General features: G+C 33.7%; 1 protein-coding gene and 1 long non-coding RNA gene across 2 annotated transcripts in view; both read left to right on the top strand.

Moving 5' to 3' along the window:
• The first annotated feature begins 7933 nt into the window (after window positions 1–7933).
• The window catches only part of LOC143058974 (uncharacterized), a 399737-nt gene continuing 386644 nt past the window's right edge, over window positions 7934–21026 (top strand). Inside the window, exon 1 of the long non-coding RNA XR_012973311.1 lies at window positions 7934–8381. This is a non-coding gene — a long non-coding RNA (uncharacterized LOC143058974). The remainder of the gene's footprint in view (window positions 8382–21026) is intronic.
• Window positions 9815–14524, top strand: LOC143059317 (uncharacterized). The gene is made up of 6 exons (XM_076232798.1): window positions 9815–9938; window positions 10052–10251; window positions 11178–11510; window positions 11849–11901; window positions 12661–12931; window positions 14085–14524. Exons 2-6 carry the CDS (start codon window positions 10083–10085, stop codon window positions 14522–14524), a joined length of 1266 nt encoding a protein of 421 aa, XP_076088913.1. The 5' UTR covers window positions 9815–9938; window positions 10052–10082.

The raw sequence follows: 21026 nt of genomic DNA, 5'->3' as shown, positions 1-21026 counted from the left end.
ATGTTTTTGGTCTGTATCGTAGCAATGTGACTGATACTCTTGGTGTATAGATTAATTATCAGGTGAACATTTCTCTATGGAACATTTCTCTATGACAGTTATCATCTGACCTTGACCCCATTTGTATCGATTCATTGGTCAATTACATTTTTTCGGGTTCTGAATGTCAGAAACCTATGCTGTAACAAATATCACAATCCGAATTCAGAGCTTGAATGTTATGTTTATACTGCTCTAACTGGTCATGGTTCGACCTCTGCGGTCGTCAGTGCCGGATCCAGACATTTTCATATGATCAACTAAATTTTTCCCACGAAAGGGGGGCCCAGGCCCCCAGCCCCCCTGGATCCGCCTATGGTATCACGTTGTGCCCATGAAACATTTTATCTGGATTTTCCTTACTTTGTCATAATTATTTGTTATATAAATATTTGTTGTAGCTATTTTATTTTTCAAATTATTTTAATAAAGATATAAATATATTTTGATTTTTTAATTGTATAATGATCAGGTCCTCTGAATTTTCAGGTATTAAAAATTGTAAAGTTTGTGATGTAATCAAACCTTTAGACTCGATTAACCTTGTAAATCACTTCTTTATTGAATAATAATTGTCTTTTGTAGAGGATAAATGTACATATTATTTCCTGAATCCAAGTGTAACATTTATTTTCAAAAATCAAGATAAAAGCAATCTTTCATGTTCTTCAGCTGTGTATTTGGGGAAAAATATTTTTGAGACAATATTCCAATATTTCTTTTTAGCTTTCCCGGCCAAAATATTATTGGCGAGACCATGATCTAAGATTTCTTTTGAGCTCACCTGGCCCAATGGCTCATCACTTGGCGTCCAGTGTCCGATATCGTCTTTCAACTTTTACAAAAATCTTCTCCTCTGAAATTTTTGGGCCAAATTTAACAAACCTTTGCCACAACCATCATTTGAGAATCTAGTTTTAAAAATGTGTCCAATGACATCGCCTGCCAATCAAGATGGCCAAAGAAGGCTAAAGAGAGAATACAGGTAAAACACAATTTTTACATGATCGCAATCAAATTTTGGGTTCGTCTAATGCTATGATGTCTGTGTCCATGTTGGCAGTATCCGAAGATGCATACAAATTTGGTTTCTAGACAATAACTTGAGTAAAAGTGAATGGATCCTTATAAAATTTTACCAGAAGGTTTAATACACCAAAAGGTAGATTGGAATTGATGTAAGGGGTTATAGTACCAACAGTTAAGGAAGAAGGGGTCAACAACAAGGATTTTTGTAGTTTCTGGACAAAACTGTTGTGTGATAGTATGTATCTCTCTGAACTTGTACCACAAAAAAATCGATATCAGAAAGGGAAGGCTGGGATTGATGTTAGAGGTTATTGCCTTAAAGGTTAAGGAATTAGGAACCAAAAGGGCCATAAACCACAAAGGGAAGGCTGAAATTGAGTTTAGGGGTAAAACTCCAAGGGGTGTTCAAAAAGTGGGGAAAAGTTTTTGGGGGAAATTTAAAATTCTGTTGAAAGTTTCAAGAAGAAATCTCCAATTGCACAGTATTACACAAGAGCAAAAAAAAAACTTCAATTGCACAGTATTGTGCAATAGCACAGTATTGGAGACAAAGGCAAGAAATCTTCTATTGCACAGAATTGCCCAACCACAAGTAATGTTCAATTGCACAGTATTGCGCAATATTAATTGAGCACAGGATTGTACAATAGCACAGTTTGGGGCAAAAGCAAGAAATCTTCTACTAAAAATTCTACTATTGCACAGTATTGCCAAATCACAAGAATTCTTCAATTGCATGTAGTATTTGGCAGAAGCAAGACATTTTTTAATGCACAGTATTTCCCAATTACAAGGATCTTCAATCGCACAGTATTGGGCAAAAGCAAGTAATCTTCTGTTACACAGTATTGCGCTACATCACAATATTGCCTAATGACAAGACATATTCAATTGCACAGTAGTGGATAATAGCCAAGAGATCTCCAATTGCACAGTAATGCACTAAAACAAGAAATCTTTAAATGCACAGTATTGGGCAAAAGCAAGAAATCTTCTATTGCACAATATTGCGATAAAGCACAGTATTGTCCAATCACAAGAAATCTACAATTGCACAGTATTCGGCAAGAGCAAGAAATCTTCTATTGCACTGTTACGGAGTCATGATTGCAATTGCACAGTATTGTGCAATAGCACATGATTGTTCAATTCCATAGGATTGTACAATTGCACAGGATTGTACAATAGCACAGGATTTAACAATTTCACAGGATTAAACAATAGCACAATATTGCACAATAGCACAGCCTTGTACAATTCGTTTATTGTTTTAACATAAATCAGGTAATTAGTCTCGTTTAAATGGGATTCATTTTTGTCATTCCTGGAACACTTTAGCTTGCTATATGGTACGATAATTGCTCAGTTGAAGACTTTATGTCGACCTACGGTTGCTTCAATCCACGTACTTTGGTATCTAGCAGATAATTGGTATTCCTTTCACGTCACCTTATTTTACATGTATGCTATCATTTAAAAAGTAATTGGCAGCTTAGCGTTTTCAAAAAGCAGTGGCTATTTGACCGGCACAAATCTTTGTAAAAACTATGGTTTAATATCCTGCCATGTGATAAAAAACAGTGGTATGTAAAACAATATTAAAAGTCTTTTGATATGAATTTCAAATGGACTTAACATTTGCAATTGTTACAAAACAAATTATTTGCCCCGGTCCTTTGAAAGAACTACACATTACACTGGTTTCCTTTGAATCTGCGTCATATGTGCATATGTTACATATGTAGATAGGTATATATAAAAAAGAAGATGTGGTATGATTGCCAATGAGACAACTCTCCACAAGAGACCAAAAGGACACAAAAATTAACAATTATAGGTAAATGTACGGCCTTCAACATGAGCAAAGCCCATAACGCATAGTCAGCTATAAAATGCCCCGAAATGACAATGTAAAACAATACCTTTAATGTCATTTGTTCGATTGACTTCTCCAGTTTCTCTATCATATCGGTTTTCCTTGAAGGTCTTCTGTAGCAGGAACCTATGTGTAAATTGGGTAGCTGCCTTAAACAGTAAGTGTTCACCAGACTATCTCACAATCGCACAATCAGTTTGTATATTAATCTCTGTTTTTATGAGTTCACTTTTAGCAGCTATGAACACTCCACTCTCCCTCTGAATAACATCTAATCTCTGTTGATATTGAATTTGTTCGCCACCAGTAGCTTAGGATGCAAGACTTGCCATTTGCTGTAACAGTATTTTTGTCTCCCTGTATTTTGTGCTTCGATTTTTATAGTTCGTTCTTATGTTGTACTGTTATACCACTGTCCCCGGTTAGGGGGAGGGCTGGGATCCCGCTAACATATTTAACCCCACCACATTATTTATGTATGTGCCTGTCCTAAGTCAGGAGCCTGTAATGCAGCGGTTGTCGTGTGTTACATATTTGTTTTCTTTCATTTTTTGATATATAAATAAGGCCGTTAGTTTTCTCGTTTGAATTGTTTTACTTTGTCATATCGGGGCCTTTTAAAGCTGACTATGCGGTATGGGCTTTGCTCATTGTTTAAGACCGTGTGGTGACATATAGTTGTTAATGTCTGTGTCATTTTGGTCTATTGTGGAGAGTTGTCTCATTGTCAATTATACCACATCTTCTTTTTTTAAATTTGAGACATTTTCCTCACTCTTTTTGGTGTACATATGATAGAACACATAAAATATATTTAATTTGATAGTTAAAAGTTTAAGTGTTGATATGAGTATCAGTAACAAAAGTTTTTTGGATGTCTTTTATCATATTGATTGATTTTAAATTTGTTATTTATTTTATTTAAAGTACGCTTGACTGACTCGTAACTACTTTCTTTGTTGATAAATTCTAAAGGTGTAACACGTGACAGCCTGGTGGTAAAGTTGTTTAAAACTGTTGGGTTACTTTTAGTACCATTCATTAAAATGTTAAAGGACTCAGAGATAAAGAGAAAAGAACAAGATTTTATCAATGGATAAAAAATCAAAAAAGTCTTTATAACTTTTATACAAGAGAGTCACTTTGATGAAAATCTTGAAAAAAAATTATATACTGAAACTAGTAACGTTATCTATTTTAGTCATGGTACAACCCAAAGTAGAGGGGTAGCCATTATAATTGATAATAAGTTAGAATGTAAAGTAATTAATGAAAACAAAGACAAAGACGGTAGAATACTAATGTTAAATATAGAAATAGAAAACATAATTTATTCGCTCATTAACATATATGCACCAAACATAGAAACGGAAAGAAACAAGTTCTTTAAAAATCTCTCTGATTTCATAAGTAATTATGCAATTGGAACAGTAATACTAGGCGGCGACATGAACGATGCATTGTCAAACTTAGATAGAAAACTTACTAATGGAAAACGAAAAAATATAAAACCAGTAAACAGTTTAAAATCTTTAATTAAAACACACAATCTAATCGATATATGGAGATATTTAAATCCGAAAAAAGTACAGTTTACCTGGAAAAGACAAAACTTCAGTCAAGCAAGTCGAATTGATTACTTTTTAATTAATAAAGATTTTGTGCTCAATACAAAATCAAGCGATATAAGACCCGCATTAATAAAAAGCACAGACCACCAAGGCGTATCTCTTAAATTACAAAGCGTAACGGCCGAAAGTAAAGGTCCAGGATACTGGAAATTAAATAATTCTATTTTAGAAGAAAATGAATATTGTAAAGAAATAGAAACAATAATTGCAAAATATAAAACTATCATGCAAGACACAACTACGGATGTGCATCTTCTTTGGGACGCGATTAAACTTGATATTAAACTATTTACAATAAATTATTGCAAAAGTAGAGCTTACAATAAAAATAACGAAATAAAGCAAATGGAAAAAAAATTAACACTCTTAACTGAAAAATACCAAAAAAATGAAAATAATGATATTTTGCAAAAAATAAATCAAATTGAAAATCAGCTAGAAACACATTATGAATATAAAGCTAAGGGCGCCCAATTAAGGTCTAAACAAGATTGGGTAGAAAAAGGCGAAAAAAAATACAGCTTACTTTTTAGGCCTAGAAAAAAATAAACAAACAAAAAAAACAATAATAAAACTAAAAGACGACCAAGGAAATATTGTTACAGATCAAAGTAAAATACTTCAAATTGAAAAGGATTTTTACGAAAAACTATATTCAAAAGAAAATGAAAACATAGCCCAATCATGGGAATATATTAACAGTACTGAAGTAAAAAATAAATTATCAAAAAATGAAAGTCAGACGTGCGATGGATATGTTACAATAGATGAACTAACACTAGCAGTAAACAATTTAAAACCCAATAAAAGCCCAGGTAAAGATGGTATCTCAACAAATTTCTATAAAAAGTTTTGGCAATCATTAGGTCCAATCCTTGTTAACATCTTTAATACAAGCTACGACAGGCAAAAGCTACCATTTTCTCAAAGACAAAGTATTCTTAATCTTATATACAAAAAGAATGATCCACTAGATCTTTCAAATTATAGGCCAATCTCCTTATTAAACTCGGACTATAAAATACTATCTTACACATTAGCTCAAAGAATAAAAAATGTACTAAATTTAATAATAAATGCAGACCAAACAGGATATATAAAAAAACGATATATTGGCTTCAATCTCAGACAAATACAAGACATCATAGATTACGCCGACAAATTTAATGTTGAAGGTGCAATTTTGTTTCTAGACTTTTCAAAAGCATTTGATACCTTAAAATGGACCTTTATGTACCAAACTCTCGAACATTTCGGCTTTAATAGTTCATTTATTAACTGGATCAAGACGTTATATTCTGATATAAATAGCTCAGTGTTCAATAATGGATGGATTTCTGCACCAATTAGTCTAAAAAGGGGGGTGCGTCAAGGATGCCCCTGCTCTTCCATGATCTTCGTGATCGCAGTTGAAATTATGGCATGTAAATTAAGGAATGATTATAACATTAAAGGTTTTGAAATCAAACTTGACCATTCAAAACATAATTTGAAAATTTCCCAGTTAGCAGATGATACCACTCTTTTTCTTAAATCAAAAAATGAAATTATAACAGCATTAAACGTTATTGAAATATTTGGCACATTTTCTGGTCTTAAATTAAATAAAAACAAAACAGAAGGCATTTGGATAGGAAAACTAAAAAATTGTAAAGATAAGGTAGATAATATAAAATTCACAGATAAACCCGTTAAAGTGTTGGGATTGTATTTCGGCACAAATAAAGCAGAATGCGCAAAACTAAATTGGGAAAATAAGTTTGAAAAAGCAAAAAAACTCATGAAATCTTGGGAAAAAAGACATCTTACGATCATCGGTAAAATTCTTATTATCAAATCACTTATCATCCCACAATTTACATACTTAGCAAGTATGACAGTCATAAATAAAATGTATAGAGACAACCTAGAAAAAGAAATTTTTAATTTCATCTGGAACGGTAAACAAGATAAATTAAAAAGGTCAACTCTCATAGCAGATTACAGTACGGGAGGACTTAATATGATAGATATCGACAGCTACTTCAACACACTTAAAATTAAATGGGTATCAAGACTAATGGAGTCAAAACATGAAAATTGGTCAATTATTCCGAGATTCTTTTTTGATAAATACGGGAAAAACTTCCTTATCTTCAAAATGAATTTAGAACTTAAAAATTTAAAATCACTTAAAATAACAACTGAACTACCAGAATTTTATCTGGATATTGTAAAATGTTGGATACGGAAAGGTGGAGGTCAAACTAAATCACCCACTAACTTTAGAGAAATACGCAAAGAAATTATATGGGGTAATAAAAACATAAAAATAAAAAATAAACCATTATTGATGCTCAATTGGATCGGAAGCAATATAATCTATATAAATGAAATAATTGACGAAAACGGTCAAATCAACGAAAAGACAATACTGCGTAAGTTAAAAATAAAACACAACTGGATAGCCGAACTATCAATATTAAAAAAAGCTATTCCAAAATGTTGGATAGATATCCTGAAAACAAATAAATCTGTTAAAACCCGCGTTAATATTAACGAAAAAATAATCAGAATGAATGAAACAGAAATAAATTTAGCAGATCTAGATAACAAAACCGTATATCAATATTTTTTAAAAAACAAAATAACTCCAAACATTGGATTAATAAAATGGCAAAAATTATTAGGCGTAAAACCATTACAAATTAAACACTCCTTATCATTTACAAACAAAGAAATATACACAAACAAACTTAAAGTATATAAATGGAAACTATTTAGCTATATATTGCCAAACACAGAAAATCTTTTTAAATGGAAAATATATAATACGTCAGAGTGTACTTTATGCAAATGCACAGACAATTATCAACATTTTTTTATCGACTGTAAATTTTTAAAAGATTTGTGGAATAAAATAACAGAAAAAATGAATATCATAAACTTCTGTAAGAAAATAAACTTAATAGATATAGTCTTTGGATATAAAATAGGAGACCGACATTATAATGACATAAATCTTATTATAACGTTGATAGGTTTCTCAATTTACAAATCATTTTACACGTCGGAGCAAAGAACAAAATCCGCCGACATATACAATATCTTTAAAAAAGAATTTGAATTATATTTTGAAGTTAACAGATGTGTAAAAAAAAGTAAAAGTAATTTAATTCGCAAATTTCAAAAAAATCTTTAAACTGTTAGATTATAAAATATAAAAATCGACACCTCAGCGGCCGTAAAGAAAAACCCTTAAATTACACCTATTCTAAAACTTAAATCAAAACACAATAAGGTACAGATTATGTACAAAGATAATAAATTCATATTTCTATAATAATAAACATAAAATATCTCACATATGATAATAATCCAAAAGCGAAAAGATTAACACGTGAAGTATATTATCCCTCAATCACGTCAAGTTACGATTATCTGATCACATTAAGACATCTGCACGATTTTTCTAAACGAGCAATATGTGTCAGGTAGATTGATTCAATAATGAGGATGTTAAAGTAAGGGTCAAATACGGTACAAAATTACGTAATTATAAATGTGAATGATTTGCAATTATATATGCTTATATTGTATTTTTTTTTTCTATTTGTAATTGACTAACAATCAGTCAGATTATATTATAATTAAAAATGTATGTTTCAAACACAAATTAAACTAACAAATACTAACAAAATTTATTATATACTGCTAACGGTTAACGAGGCCGGGATAAGGTACCGGTATTTGATGTATCAACTAACAAATGTGAAAAACTATCAATAAAACATGAGAACTGTTAAAAAAAAAAAAAAAAAAAAAAGGTTTTTTACATATAAGATTTCGATATTTAATTATTATTCTTCCATTTTAATTCCAGTAAGATATAATTTTATCAGAGCCGGTTAAGTAGCAAATTTGCTATTTTGCCGGTGCCGGTCAAATAGCCACTGCCTTTTAAAAATATTTGAGAAATGAAAATGCCGAAGATTTACGTACTCCTTTATACCCTTACTTTCCCTATGAATCTGTCACTGCTGACTAACATTTTGAATCTATGGGTAAATGTTTAAGAAGTAGAAAAGGCAACAAGATTACACACGGCACAATTGAGTTGAAGTAAAACAGACTAACACAAGGACGAAAAGATTTCCAGCGTACAACACTAAACAGAATATTAAAGATACAATGTACAACAGGGAAAAGAAAATAATAATTTTGATAAAAACTAGAAGTACTGCGCGATAAGAACTAACAAAATTATACCCCAACGCCTTGCAAAAGTTACAATTGGCAGGGAAACCCCAAAACCATTATGATGAAATAAAATAGGTCGCATGTATATGATTAAGATTGTGATAAAGTTAGATAAGTTCAGGAACATATATATACTGTTCTCAGATAAATTGTAATAAGGGTTTAAAGAGGAGTAACGAATGAAAAAATATCGGTAGACCAAACATTATGCAATGGCAAGGTTCTTTACTAAGAATAATCCGCACCCCTCCACAATCCAAAAAAAATAAACGTAGAAAGAATACAAAATCATTGTATGGTTAAGATTTCTTTTTAAGTTTGAATAGAGGTTTAGGAGGAAAGGCGGATAAATCGTCATTTTATTATTATGTACAGAGATGATGTCATTTAAAATTAAACCAAAAATGTATTCAAATGACAAAATGATATGATAGGTGCAAAAACAAATAATGTCAATAGTATTTAGTAAAAAAAAACTATATGTAAATTTTATATCCGCATCTGCTAGGGAAAAATGTAATTTTTGTCCAGTAGATGCGGATACACAATTTATACAATAACGAACGGACAAACAAACATAAAGACGGAATCCTTTGTCACTCTAAAAGGTGAGATATTATTAACTATGTACTAACAATTCAGAAATGAAATGGAAATGAAAATTTATCATCTTTATACCTCAAAATAGGAATCTGAGAAAGTCCGAAAAAACTTTGCTCTTGTGAGGAACCATTTTACCTCGAAAAAAAGGGATAGTAAAAAGGGTATTCTTACATGTATTGCCAAATTGATGGAACAAATATTCTTCTGTTCAATCACAATCAGAGGTAAAAAAAAAGTATTCTAAATCCAGATTTTCCCCATACCTTATAGTGTTAAATTTTGAGCAAATAATTTAATTGATAGCGTTAAAAAAATAAATACAATTTTCTGACTCAATACCCCTTAAAGTATATTGGTTGCTCCCTATAGTGACTATACCATTCATCGACGTCATAAACATCTCTTCTGACAACGTTATCGTCGATGTATCGTCGATAAATTGCACAAGGATAAATTTTAAGACGTTTAAATTGATCTCGTGCAGCATTTCTGAAGAAAATAGACTTCGTAATCGGAGAGTGGTAAGTTACTTTAAAGTATTTTTCTTAAGTTCTTTATTTTGTTGTTCAAATTTATAAAGGGGGTAAAGGGAAGGGGTTAAAACGGATTTCATAATGCTTTTTTTAATTTCCAGTTGACTCGACAATCAACAGGACAACTTCAATATGGAGTGGACAGCAGAAAAAGAAGAAAAAGTACATAAAGTAGTAGCTGGGTTCAGTGAAGCAATCATTTGTGTTGCGACATTTGAATTCACATACGAACAGTGGGCAAATGTAGAAGGAGACATAAGAGCAGCTGAGGATAGGGAATCTGCCCTGATAAAGGAGTTAGGTATGTCAGTAAGTAATCTCCCACCCCTGAGGATAGGGAATCTGCCCTGATAAAGGAGTTAGGTATGTCAGTAATCTCCCACCCCTGAGGATAGGGAATCTGCCCTGATAAAGGAGTTAGGTATGTCAGTAATCTCCCACCCCTGAGGATAGGGAATCTGCCCTGATAAAGGAGTAAGGGTATGTCAGTAATCTCCCACCCCTGAGGATAGGGAATCTGCCCTGATAAAGGAGTTAGGTATGTCAGTAATCTCCCACCCCTGAGGATAGGGAATCTGCCCTGATAAAGGAGTTAGGTATGTCAGTAATCTCCCACCCCTGAGGATAGGGAATCTGCCCTGATAAAGGAGTTAGGTATGTCAGTAATCTGCCCTGATAAAGGAGTTATGTATGTCAGTAATCTCCCTCCCCTGAGGATAGGGAATCTGCCCTGATAAAGGAGTTAGGTATGTCAGTTATCTCCCTCCCCTGTCATAGCTGAGGATAGGGAATTTGCCCTGATAAAGGAGTTAAGTATGTCAGTACGTAATCTCCCACCCCTGAGGATAGGGAATCTGCCCTGATAAAGGAGTTAGGTATGTCAGTAAGTAATCTCCCTACCCCTGAGGATAGGGAATCTGCCCTGATAAAGGAGTTAGGTATGTCAGTAAGTAATCTCCCACCCCTGTCATTGCTTACACTTCTGAATGTAATACAAAATTGTCTATTATAATCATTTCGAACAACTTATATTTCTCGTAACCGTAGACCAAATCGTGTCAAAATTGTATTTATACGAAATGTTAATTTTCCAGATACTTTTCTTGAGTTGTTAGGTTGTTGTCTAATTAATTTTTGATATGTACCTGCTTTCGCCTTAATATATGTCTCTGGCAGCACTAAATGTGCAAGAAAATTAAAATTATACTCTCGTGTTGCTCTATTTAGACAAATTAAAAGAACATGGCACAACAGAAAAAGAAGATTTAGAAAGGGAAGAATATGGGTTGAAAGTTCAAGACGACACCGTTGATATATCTGACGAATTGAAAGACTTGGACGAGGCATTAGACGTGGCAGAACAACAGATGGCATCTATAAGATCAGAACGTCAAGGTGCACCTATGAGTGTAGCAGATCAACAAGCGGCATTAATTAGAGCAGAACATCAAGAGGAATCTTTGAGTGCACCAGAACAGCTCGAGGCATCTGTGAGAGCAGCAAAGCAAGAGGAATCTATGAGTGTAGAAGAACAAAAAGAGGCATACATGAAATTAGCAGGTAATGACATAATTTCTTAATTCCATTGCCACTTGTTTTATTTTAATAGTTTTAATTCTGATTTGTTTTACACTTTAACTTCATAAACAGTTTTACCTTAATATGCCCGTGTTTTTTGTTGATTTTTTTTACTCTTACCTGAATAGTAGCATATTTTCTGTTAGTATATTCAAAAAATTGTTAAGCCGTTTTCGGTGTTTTCGTTAGAGAGTGAAAATCCTTATCATCATTGGCTGGATCTGTAAATCTAATGTTATCTTGTCGGGTTTTTTTGTAGTTTTAAAAAATAAAATAAAAATGACAATATAGTTATATTCATGAGGTTATTTTATTTTTAGATGTTTTAGGACCAACAGAAAAATCGCCAAAGAATGCCGGATATCTTTTCCAGGTACAATACAACATTTAAGATATAAGTCCTGGGGGTTTGAGCTATTCTGATCTTAATATTTTACCACGAGCGACAGTGCTGTCCTCTATTATTCGTATTGATTTGTGACTTTTACTTCTTCGGGTCACAAGGGTTACTGGGGAATAGAAATATGGCCACTTATTGTTCTTCCGACCGAAAGTAAAAACGCTTGCCAAAGTGGGGCTTTCGTTTGGCTGTGCGGGATGTATCAAATACACAACTACATCCGATTAGAATTGGGACGCTAAATCCGATGCCTTGTGTAAAGAAAGTGACATTCTCTCTACACGTTAAGAACCCTTGCAACAACAACAACTGTTTGAGGGTCCATAGGTGGCCTGTTACATGTCAAAATTTCAGTCCCTATCCAAATACCCTCTATTCCAATGGCAATCCAAATTTCTCCGACCATCATTCCGGATGGCCTCTTTTACAAGACCTACCTAGTATTGTATTTATTGTCAACTCGTTCTCGTCCAGAACATGCATGACATATTTGCCACTGGACGTTAAGGTACCATCAATCAATCAATTTATTTCTTCGGCGTAGTCAGAATGCATAGTTGGTAGGATCTTGTATACTGTCCAATATGTTTAGTATAATTCCTGTTATGCTTTTAATGTTCGATGAGATATGGTTTATAGATATTTTCCCCAAAACACAATACATGTGAAAGTGTAACGTGTTGTACAACTATATTTTAACAATTATATATGCATGTTGTGATATTTTCATAGGATATTGTTCAGAATTCTAAACAGAATGGAGCTATTAGCAAACAATCAAAAAAGGACAAAAAGAGGATAAAAAGAAATATTAAGAAAGACGAGAAATTAAGAGAAAAAATTGCTAAAAAAGAGGAAAAAGTTGTCCAGTTGCACTTAAAGTTGGTAGATCAAATTATGAAAAGGTACAGCAAGGACGTCAAAGTACAGCGAGAAAAGGAAGAACAGAGGAGAAAGAAGATTGACAAGATTGAGATAAAAGCTCAGAAGATGTTGGAGAAAGGTATTCATTTTATTAAAATGTACACTTCCAGGTTTTTTTCCTTAAACGATTCTATATGGACGCCTTTGACAGGACGAGTAATATTTTCAAATGTCAGGACATGCTAATGATTCTTGCGGGGAAAAAAACATAGTACAAACTAGAATTTTTTTTATTATTGGGGTTCGTGTTGTTTATTCTTTAGTTTTCTATGTTGTGTCATGTGTACTATTGTTTTTCTGTTTGTCTTTTTCATTTTTAGCCATGGCGTTGTCAGTTTGTTTTCGATTTATGAGTTTGACTGTCCCTTTGGTATCTTTCGTCCCTCTTTTAATATGTGTAAATACGAAATATAATCATATATATATATAATCACATCTTTGCATGCTTCAATCTTATTAATTAATATATAAGTTCGCATCACTTGCTCCTCGATTTTTTATATGTCGCCGTGTGTATAAAAAATCGAGGAGCAAGTGATGCAAACTTATTTTAATAAGATTGTGGACGTTTCTAAAGCGGTTATTGAATTAAAAATTGGCATGCTGTTTTTTTTTTTCTATTGCAAACTAATAAATTTTAAATTTTAAAAAGTACAACAAAAGCTAATTAAATTGTTAAAATTTCAGTTCCTTGTCCAGTTTCATTTTTAGTGCAATATATATTGTACTGTTTCATATCTGAATAGCAGCTTTTTCTTTGTTAAACATGACTTTATGCATAGTAAAACAGGATTAAATAAACCTGTCCCAAGTCAGGAGCCTCTGGCCTTTGTTAGTCTGGTATTATTTTAACTTTTAGTTTCTTGTGTACAATTTGGAGTTTAGTATGGTGTTCATTATCACTGAACCAGTATATATTTGTTTAGGGGCCAGCTGAAGGACTCCTCCGGGTGCGAGAATTTCTCGTTGCATTGAAGACCTGTTGGTGACCTTCTGCTGTTGTCTGCTCTATGGTTGGGTTGTTGTCTCTTTGGCACATTCCCCATTTCCATTCTCAATTTTATTAAATAGCTGATACCAAGTTAATACTGAACTAAATTTTGAATGCAAAAATTAAAAAAAAACATTTTTGTTAATTGGTCTTTAATCAATAAGTGGTCTCATTTAATACTTTCCCTAGTTTAATATTATGATTTTAAAAATGAATTATATACTAACACTTGTGTTTACAGAAATGAAGAGGATAAAGAAAGTAGATGCAAAAGATGAAAAGAAGAAAAAGACCCCCATTATGGTTGAAAAGGACAAAACACATGATACAAAGAAAAGCAAAACAAAGAAAGAGACAGAAAATAATAAGGGTCAGGAGAAGAAAGAGGCACGCAATAAAGATGGTGTAAAGGCTATGAAGAAAAACAAAAAGAAAGAAACAGAGAATAATAAGGGTCAGGAGATGAAAGAGGCACGCAATAAAGATGGTGTAAAGGCTATGAAGAAAAACAAAACAAAGAAAGAGGCAAAGAAAAACAAAGATGAAAAGAAGAAAGAGTCCCAAACAATGGAAAACATTGATAATGACGGAAAGAAAAACTCAGTTTCAGCAAACATTCAGGCATTTTTGCGAATCTTTTCTTGCAACAAACGTCAAGAAAAGGATGAAGCTGTAGTTTGATAAATCGTTTTTTGTATTATACCAACTTTTCTTTATTTTCATCACCGTGTTTTGTATCATATTAAATTTTCTAAATTTTTGTTATCTCTGTTTTTCATATTTTTTTTTTCTGAATGAGACGTCAAAATGGAATTATGCATTTATATAAAGGGTCGACACGATTGGACCTGCCTGAAGAAAGATGTAATGACATATAAGTTCTATCATTTATTAGTTAACTAGAATTTTAAATTTTGCTACTGAAGGGTCGACGGTTCTCCTACTTCCTCCACAAATTACCAGAACAACTCTCGCGTATACAGGTACATAGCAGGAAAACAGTAAAAGTAACGACACAAAAAAACGAACATGATCTGTGTTTGGTGGTAATATGCATTGTTGGTGACCTCTGCTGTTGTCTGCTCTATGGTCGGGTTGTTGTCTCTTTGGCACATTCCCCATTTCCATTCTCAATTTTATTGTGTCTAATCTTTTTATATCTTGATTGAGGCAAAGTAAAGTTAGAATGCTGAAAAGGCATATTCAGCATAATCATTGTTTCCAAATACAAGAACATAACAAGAGAAAAGTAAAAAAAGGCGTCACCCAAACTCGGCCTTCATATGTGTTTTTTGGTAGTAAGAAAACAATGCACAGGATCGAGTGCTCGGATACGTGTTATTTTCAGTCTGTTTATATGTACGGGGTCGGACAGCTTTCTTTTCCTTGTTGGGTCGCGAAGTTTGATAAGATGTGAACTCGGAATGTTGACAACTACATACGGACCATCAAAAATTGGTTGAAATTTTCTTCCTACACCAGTAGGTTCACGTTATAAATAAACATAGTCACCAATTGATAATTTTAAGTTATTAGTTTTCAAATTCTCCCTTTCCTCCATTTGTAAGCCGGATGCGATAGCATTGTTGGATTCTATTTCATGTATTGTATTTAATTTACAAGTGAGTTCGTTCCTGAAAATACGTACGCATATCTACGGGTACGTCTTTCAAAGGTGCGCTATTATATTGTATGAGCGGAAAATTTGGGCGTTTCCCATAGAGTATTTCAAATGGAGAAAAAATCCATGCTGTTATTTACAGACGAGTTCATTGAAAATGTAACGGAATGTAGCTCGTTTTCCCATGATTTTCCATTTAGAACATGAGTTGTTAAACGTTCTGCTAACGTTCGATGTTGGCGTTTACACGCTCCTAAGCAATGACGGACAAAGGTTGGCGTGAACTCCTGTGTTACTTCAAGCAATTTACATAATTCGGCTGTACACTTATTGGTAAATTCACTACCGCGATCCGATATTAAAGTTTGGCACACTGCATAAGTAGTAAACATCCTGTAAATTGCTTCACATACGGTTATGGCATCTTTATTTCGCAACGGGTAATCAAATAATAGTTTGGTGAACATATCAACCGCTGTAAACACATATATATTTCCATTAGCAGAAACTGGATAAGGGCCACATCTGCCACACTTGAAATGGTTCGGCTGGCGTTGGGAAAGACACTATTTCCTGCTTTGTTTTCTTATTTGAGACCTTACGAATTTGGCAAAGGTGACATGATTGTCCATAGTCTGGAATGATTTTTCCCATTCTGGGAAAGAAAAAGGTTCTTTTGTCCTGTCCAAAGTATTGTTAATCCCGCAATGTCCGCCGAGAGGTGAATCATGAACAACTTTAAGCACAGTATTAATTAACGCCTCGGGTATAGCAATTTGATAATGATCCATCATTTTGTTTCTTTTAGCTTTAGCAACTCGAGAATGAAATAGGACTTTGTCAATTAAGGCGTAATAAGATGATTTTAAAAGAACTCGCCTAGCCTCCTTTTGAGATTCGGGTAAAGTGTCATTTTCGAGATAGTCTATAATTTTTGTCAATGTGATATCCTGACGTTGCAGTTGTTTTATTTTTTCGGAAGAAATTGATAAATTTTCAAAAACAGATGTTGTAAAAGTTTTTTCAACGATTCCGGTATCTGACTTGTACATTGTTCGACGATGTTTCGACATTTTGCTCACTGATTTTTTTCTGATATTATCGTCACTTTCATCTGTATCGGCATCATACGGGTCACTAATGAAGGTGTCTGCGTCTTATGCATTGTCAGTTATATGGACTGCTTGTACATCGGCAACTTTTGAAGCAATCAGTTCGGGAAAGTGTTGACCATTTGGTAATTTTACTTTTATATCGCAAACGTCTTCGACGAACGGAAAGAACGGGTCATCTTCAACAGGACTCTCTACAACTTCCGCTTTGCTATTTTCGCATCCAGATAAGGCATCGGGAACTTGCATGTCGTCTGCCTTTTTGTATGCGATTTTAAACGAGAATTGCTGAAGTATTGACATCCAACGTTCGTGAATTGCACCTTTAAATTGTTTTTGATACAAAGGTTTCAATGCTTGGTGGTCACATTCGGCTATAAAAGAATTCCCACGCAAATAAACAGAACAATCAAGTATTCTCACGACCATTCCTAGAAGTTCTAATGTTGGACCGTAAGATTGTTGCCATGGTCTCAACGATTTAGAGCCAAACCTAATAATACGTGGTTTTTGTGTTTCGTCATCTGGGTCAAGCTGATATAACATATATCCAATACCTCGTGCTGATGTATCTACACTTAAGCGAAAAGTCAGATCGAACTTCGGAAAACTAAGTATGTCGGAATTCACCAATTTATATTTTAAATCTTTAAATGCTGTTTCCTGTTCACTCCGCCATGTGAATATCTGCTCTTTTTTCAAAAGTCGAGTTAATGGAAAAACAAGTGCACTTTAGTTCGGTATGAATTTGCTGAACCAGTTAAATAAACCCAACAATCGTCTTAATTCCTTGATATTCTTTGGTTGTGGGTAATCTGAAATTACCTTTACACGGTCGGGTGGCGGGTGGATCCCATCTTTCGAAATAAGATGTCCAAGAAAAACACTAGTTGATGCTGCAAATGAACTTTTTTGGGCCTAATTTAAATCCTGCAGCACGGCGGAATTGTTGAAATACTTCCTTCAAATCGGATAAATGTTTTCGAATGTGTCGGAAAAAATCAAGACGTCGTCCATATATAATAGCAGAGACAAGATTTAAATGTCAATCCGTGCAAGACCTTATCCATAAGCATTTGAAATGTATTTGGAGCAGTTTTAAAACCCATTGGTAATCGACTGAATTTATAAGTACCAAAACATGTGTTGAAGGCTGTATATTGGCAAGAGTCGTTTGAAAGTCCCATTTGGAAAAAAACCTGAAGAAAGATCAATTGACGATCTAAAATTCGGTATGACTTCGTACACCCTTTTTTTCTATACACCTCCAGATTTTGAGCTGATTTTTGATATGTGAGACTACCATCATGTTTGTGTCAACATGTGTTATTGAAATTGCATGTTTTCCCTTTTTTTGGAGACGGGGACATTCGTGTCGCTTTGACACATCTAGTTGTACTTGTATATACCAAAATCAGTCAAACTAGTGAACAAGTACATGTATATGTGCACTTGCATAAGACAGATTGCTATTTGACATGCCTCATATAAAAATGTAATATCCGTCCTAGATATAACTATGTGAGATATATCTGTTTGAAATATACAGTTTAGGAGTGGTAATTAATATTTGATGCATTTTGGGTGAATTTTGATGTATGTAAGAATTTAGAGATATTCGTACGGTATCGTGCTTCAGGTAGCCTTTAAACAAAATAGTTCACTAATTCAGTGAGCATTGACGTCATACTGAACTGAATGGGTGTGGGTTTTTCTCGCTGTACTCTCGGAAGACCCATTGGTGGATTCGGCTGTTTTCTGCTTTTTGGTCGGATTGTTTGTCTCTTTGACACATTCCCCATTTCCATTCTCAGGTTTACTTTCCCGATAAGTTACAAATTATGTAAATATAAATAGACAAAGGGTAACAAAATAGGCACAACACTTGTTTGTGTCCAAATAGCAGATCAGGACCCACCTGCATCAGGAATTCACGAATACCGATTCACGTCAAAAGTCGTACAACCAAAAGAAAATTAAGTAAAATAAAAAGATACACAAACTCAGCTCAGAACTCTCTTGTCCTACAAGACCATCTTGTATAATTTGTGAAATAGACCCTGATAATTTTTTCTAGAAGGTTCATTCAGATGAACATTGAGAAAAAGGACGAGACCTTCTTCGGAAAGAACCTGGCTCAATTTTGTTGTTACTGAGACACCGATGACGTTACAAATTCTGAGTAGCAGCTGCAAACTCTTGAATATCGTATGAGGTGAATAAGATGTGGATACTACAAAGCCTCCAAAGATGTGGTTGTCTACATACAATAGAATTATCTCTCATCCTGCATTGGTATACAAATATTTGGCTTCTCTATACCCTTTTCAATAGTATTCAGCATTTTTAGTTTCTAGGAAAAAATATGTTTTGATAAAACACCTCCTGATTCAAACAAAATAAATCTCTGGGACTGATATCAACGTTCTTTATTTTTTTTTGTGAAAAAGTCGATTATGCTAGTCTGGATGAATTGTTTTTTTCAACAGTTCTTCTTGGAACCAACTGCATTTTTTGTCTACGATCCTCCATTAAGATGTCCTTTCACTCATGATACAAGGGTTGCAGTTGATGACATTGGTAAACGTTTTTATCACATCATCGAACTTGAAATAAAAAGTATAATCACAAACATACCGAACTCCGAGGAAAATTTAAAATGGAAAGTCAATTATCAAGGAAATACTAGTAAATAAACTCATCATAGATACCAGGACTAAATTTAGTATATACGCCAGAGGCGCGTTTCGTCTACAAAAGACTCATCATTCTAATGCAACCACGTTTGTAACGTTCATTTTTATTGGATAACGTCACTTTCTTACATGGCATCAATTGATGCTATGGGACGTACGCGCAAGGGCAGACGGCATATGACAGATTTTAAATACATGTTTTAACGTTGTTTTCTGTCAGTTTCATTAGAATGGAAATACCAATATTGTATTTTAAGCTCCGACGGCATCAATTTGGGATTTGATTGTCGCAAATACCCGTTTACTGTCTCCGCTAACGCGTCGCCAGTTAACTTAATTTGCGACCATCAAATCTCCAATTGATGCCGTCGGAGCTTAAAATACAATACAGTTATCTCCTAAGTGACGCTCGAATCCAACAAGTTAAGGACACAACAGACACAATCGAGTCGAAAGGAGAGGTAAAAGGTACCAAAGTAACATTCAAACTCTTCAATTGAAAAAAATGATAAACTGACAACGCCTTGGCTTAAAAAGAAAAGGACCAGCAGACAAACAGTACACAAAACACAATATAGAAAACGAAAGACTGAGCAACACGAACGCCAACAATAACTGGAGTGATCATATGTGCTCCGGAAGGGTCAATATATACTTGCCCCTTTTTAGTAATACCATTATATTTTGAATTGAAATTCAAGTGATATCTTTTGACGTTACGCGCGATGTTCGTACCGTTTACGTTTTTTAGTATGTTTTGTGGGTAAAACTGCGCTGCAGGTGCAGAAAAAACGTATTTTAAGTAAAACAAAGATATTATTGTACTGGATATAAATGTCCTTGTTCAATTATTTCCATTAAAACAATATAAAACGCATTTGTTCGTGTTGGTATGCATTTGATTCCGGATTTTGGAAAAATAATGGGCTGTCCCGGGTAACATTTGACGACGAAAACTGAAGTATGAGCCTTCTTTCCAACTTTTTTTCGCCGATTTTCATTATTTTTTTGTTGTTGCCGCGAATTGCCATGAAATGACAACCCACTATGATATATTTTTTTGACGGCTAATGGCGTCTTATTCTGTTACGCCATGCAAATCTGCAAAGTTTCATTATGTCCCATCTCCATTTTCGAAACTACTTTAACAAAAACAGTTAAAAAATACGGATAAATGATGTCATCAGGTGAGAAAATGATATAGCTAGTATAATGTTGTTTATCTATAATTTATTAATTTCAAAGGCAAAATCGGTCAAACAGAAAAACAAAAAAGATCCTAAATTTTTAAATTTGGTGAATAAAATGTCATGCGTTCATTTTTTGCAAAAACGTTGCGTACAGTCGAAATAAACGAATTCGATGATTAGTTTTGCACTTGATTGTCGACAATCAAAGTCTTATATAGACATGTTATTTTTCTAATATTTTCAAAATATCTATATTGATTTCCATTGCATTCGTACTTTCCGAGAAAACAATGTTTGAAAATTGGTGACTAGATGTCGCACGTACTAAATTTCTTACGGCGACAACCTGACGTCGTTTTGAATAGCCAAAACAAATAAAAACGCAGTGCCATAAAAACACACAGAACAAGCGCACACCTTAGTCGATTGTCGGTGCATATATTGCTCAACTACATATAGAGAGATGCTTTTTAAACTACGATTTGATTTATCTATATGTTACTGATTTTTCTTATTCTTTTTCTTATTCTATGATATTGATAAGTGTTGCCCTCAACCCGGAAC

This window comes from Mytilus galloprovincialis, chromosome 14 (genome assembly GCF_965363235.1).
Source record: "Mytilus galloprovincialis chromosome 14, xbMytGall1.hap1.1, whole genome shotgun sequence".
Lineage (NCBI taxonomy): Eukaryota > Metazoa > Mollusca > Bivalvia > Mytilida > Mytilidae > Mytilus > Mytilus galloprovincialis.
This window is presented reverse-complemented; position numbering and strand designations above follow the sequence as displayed.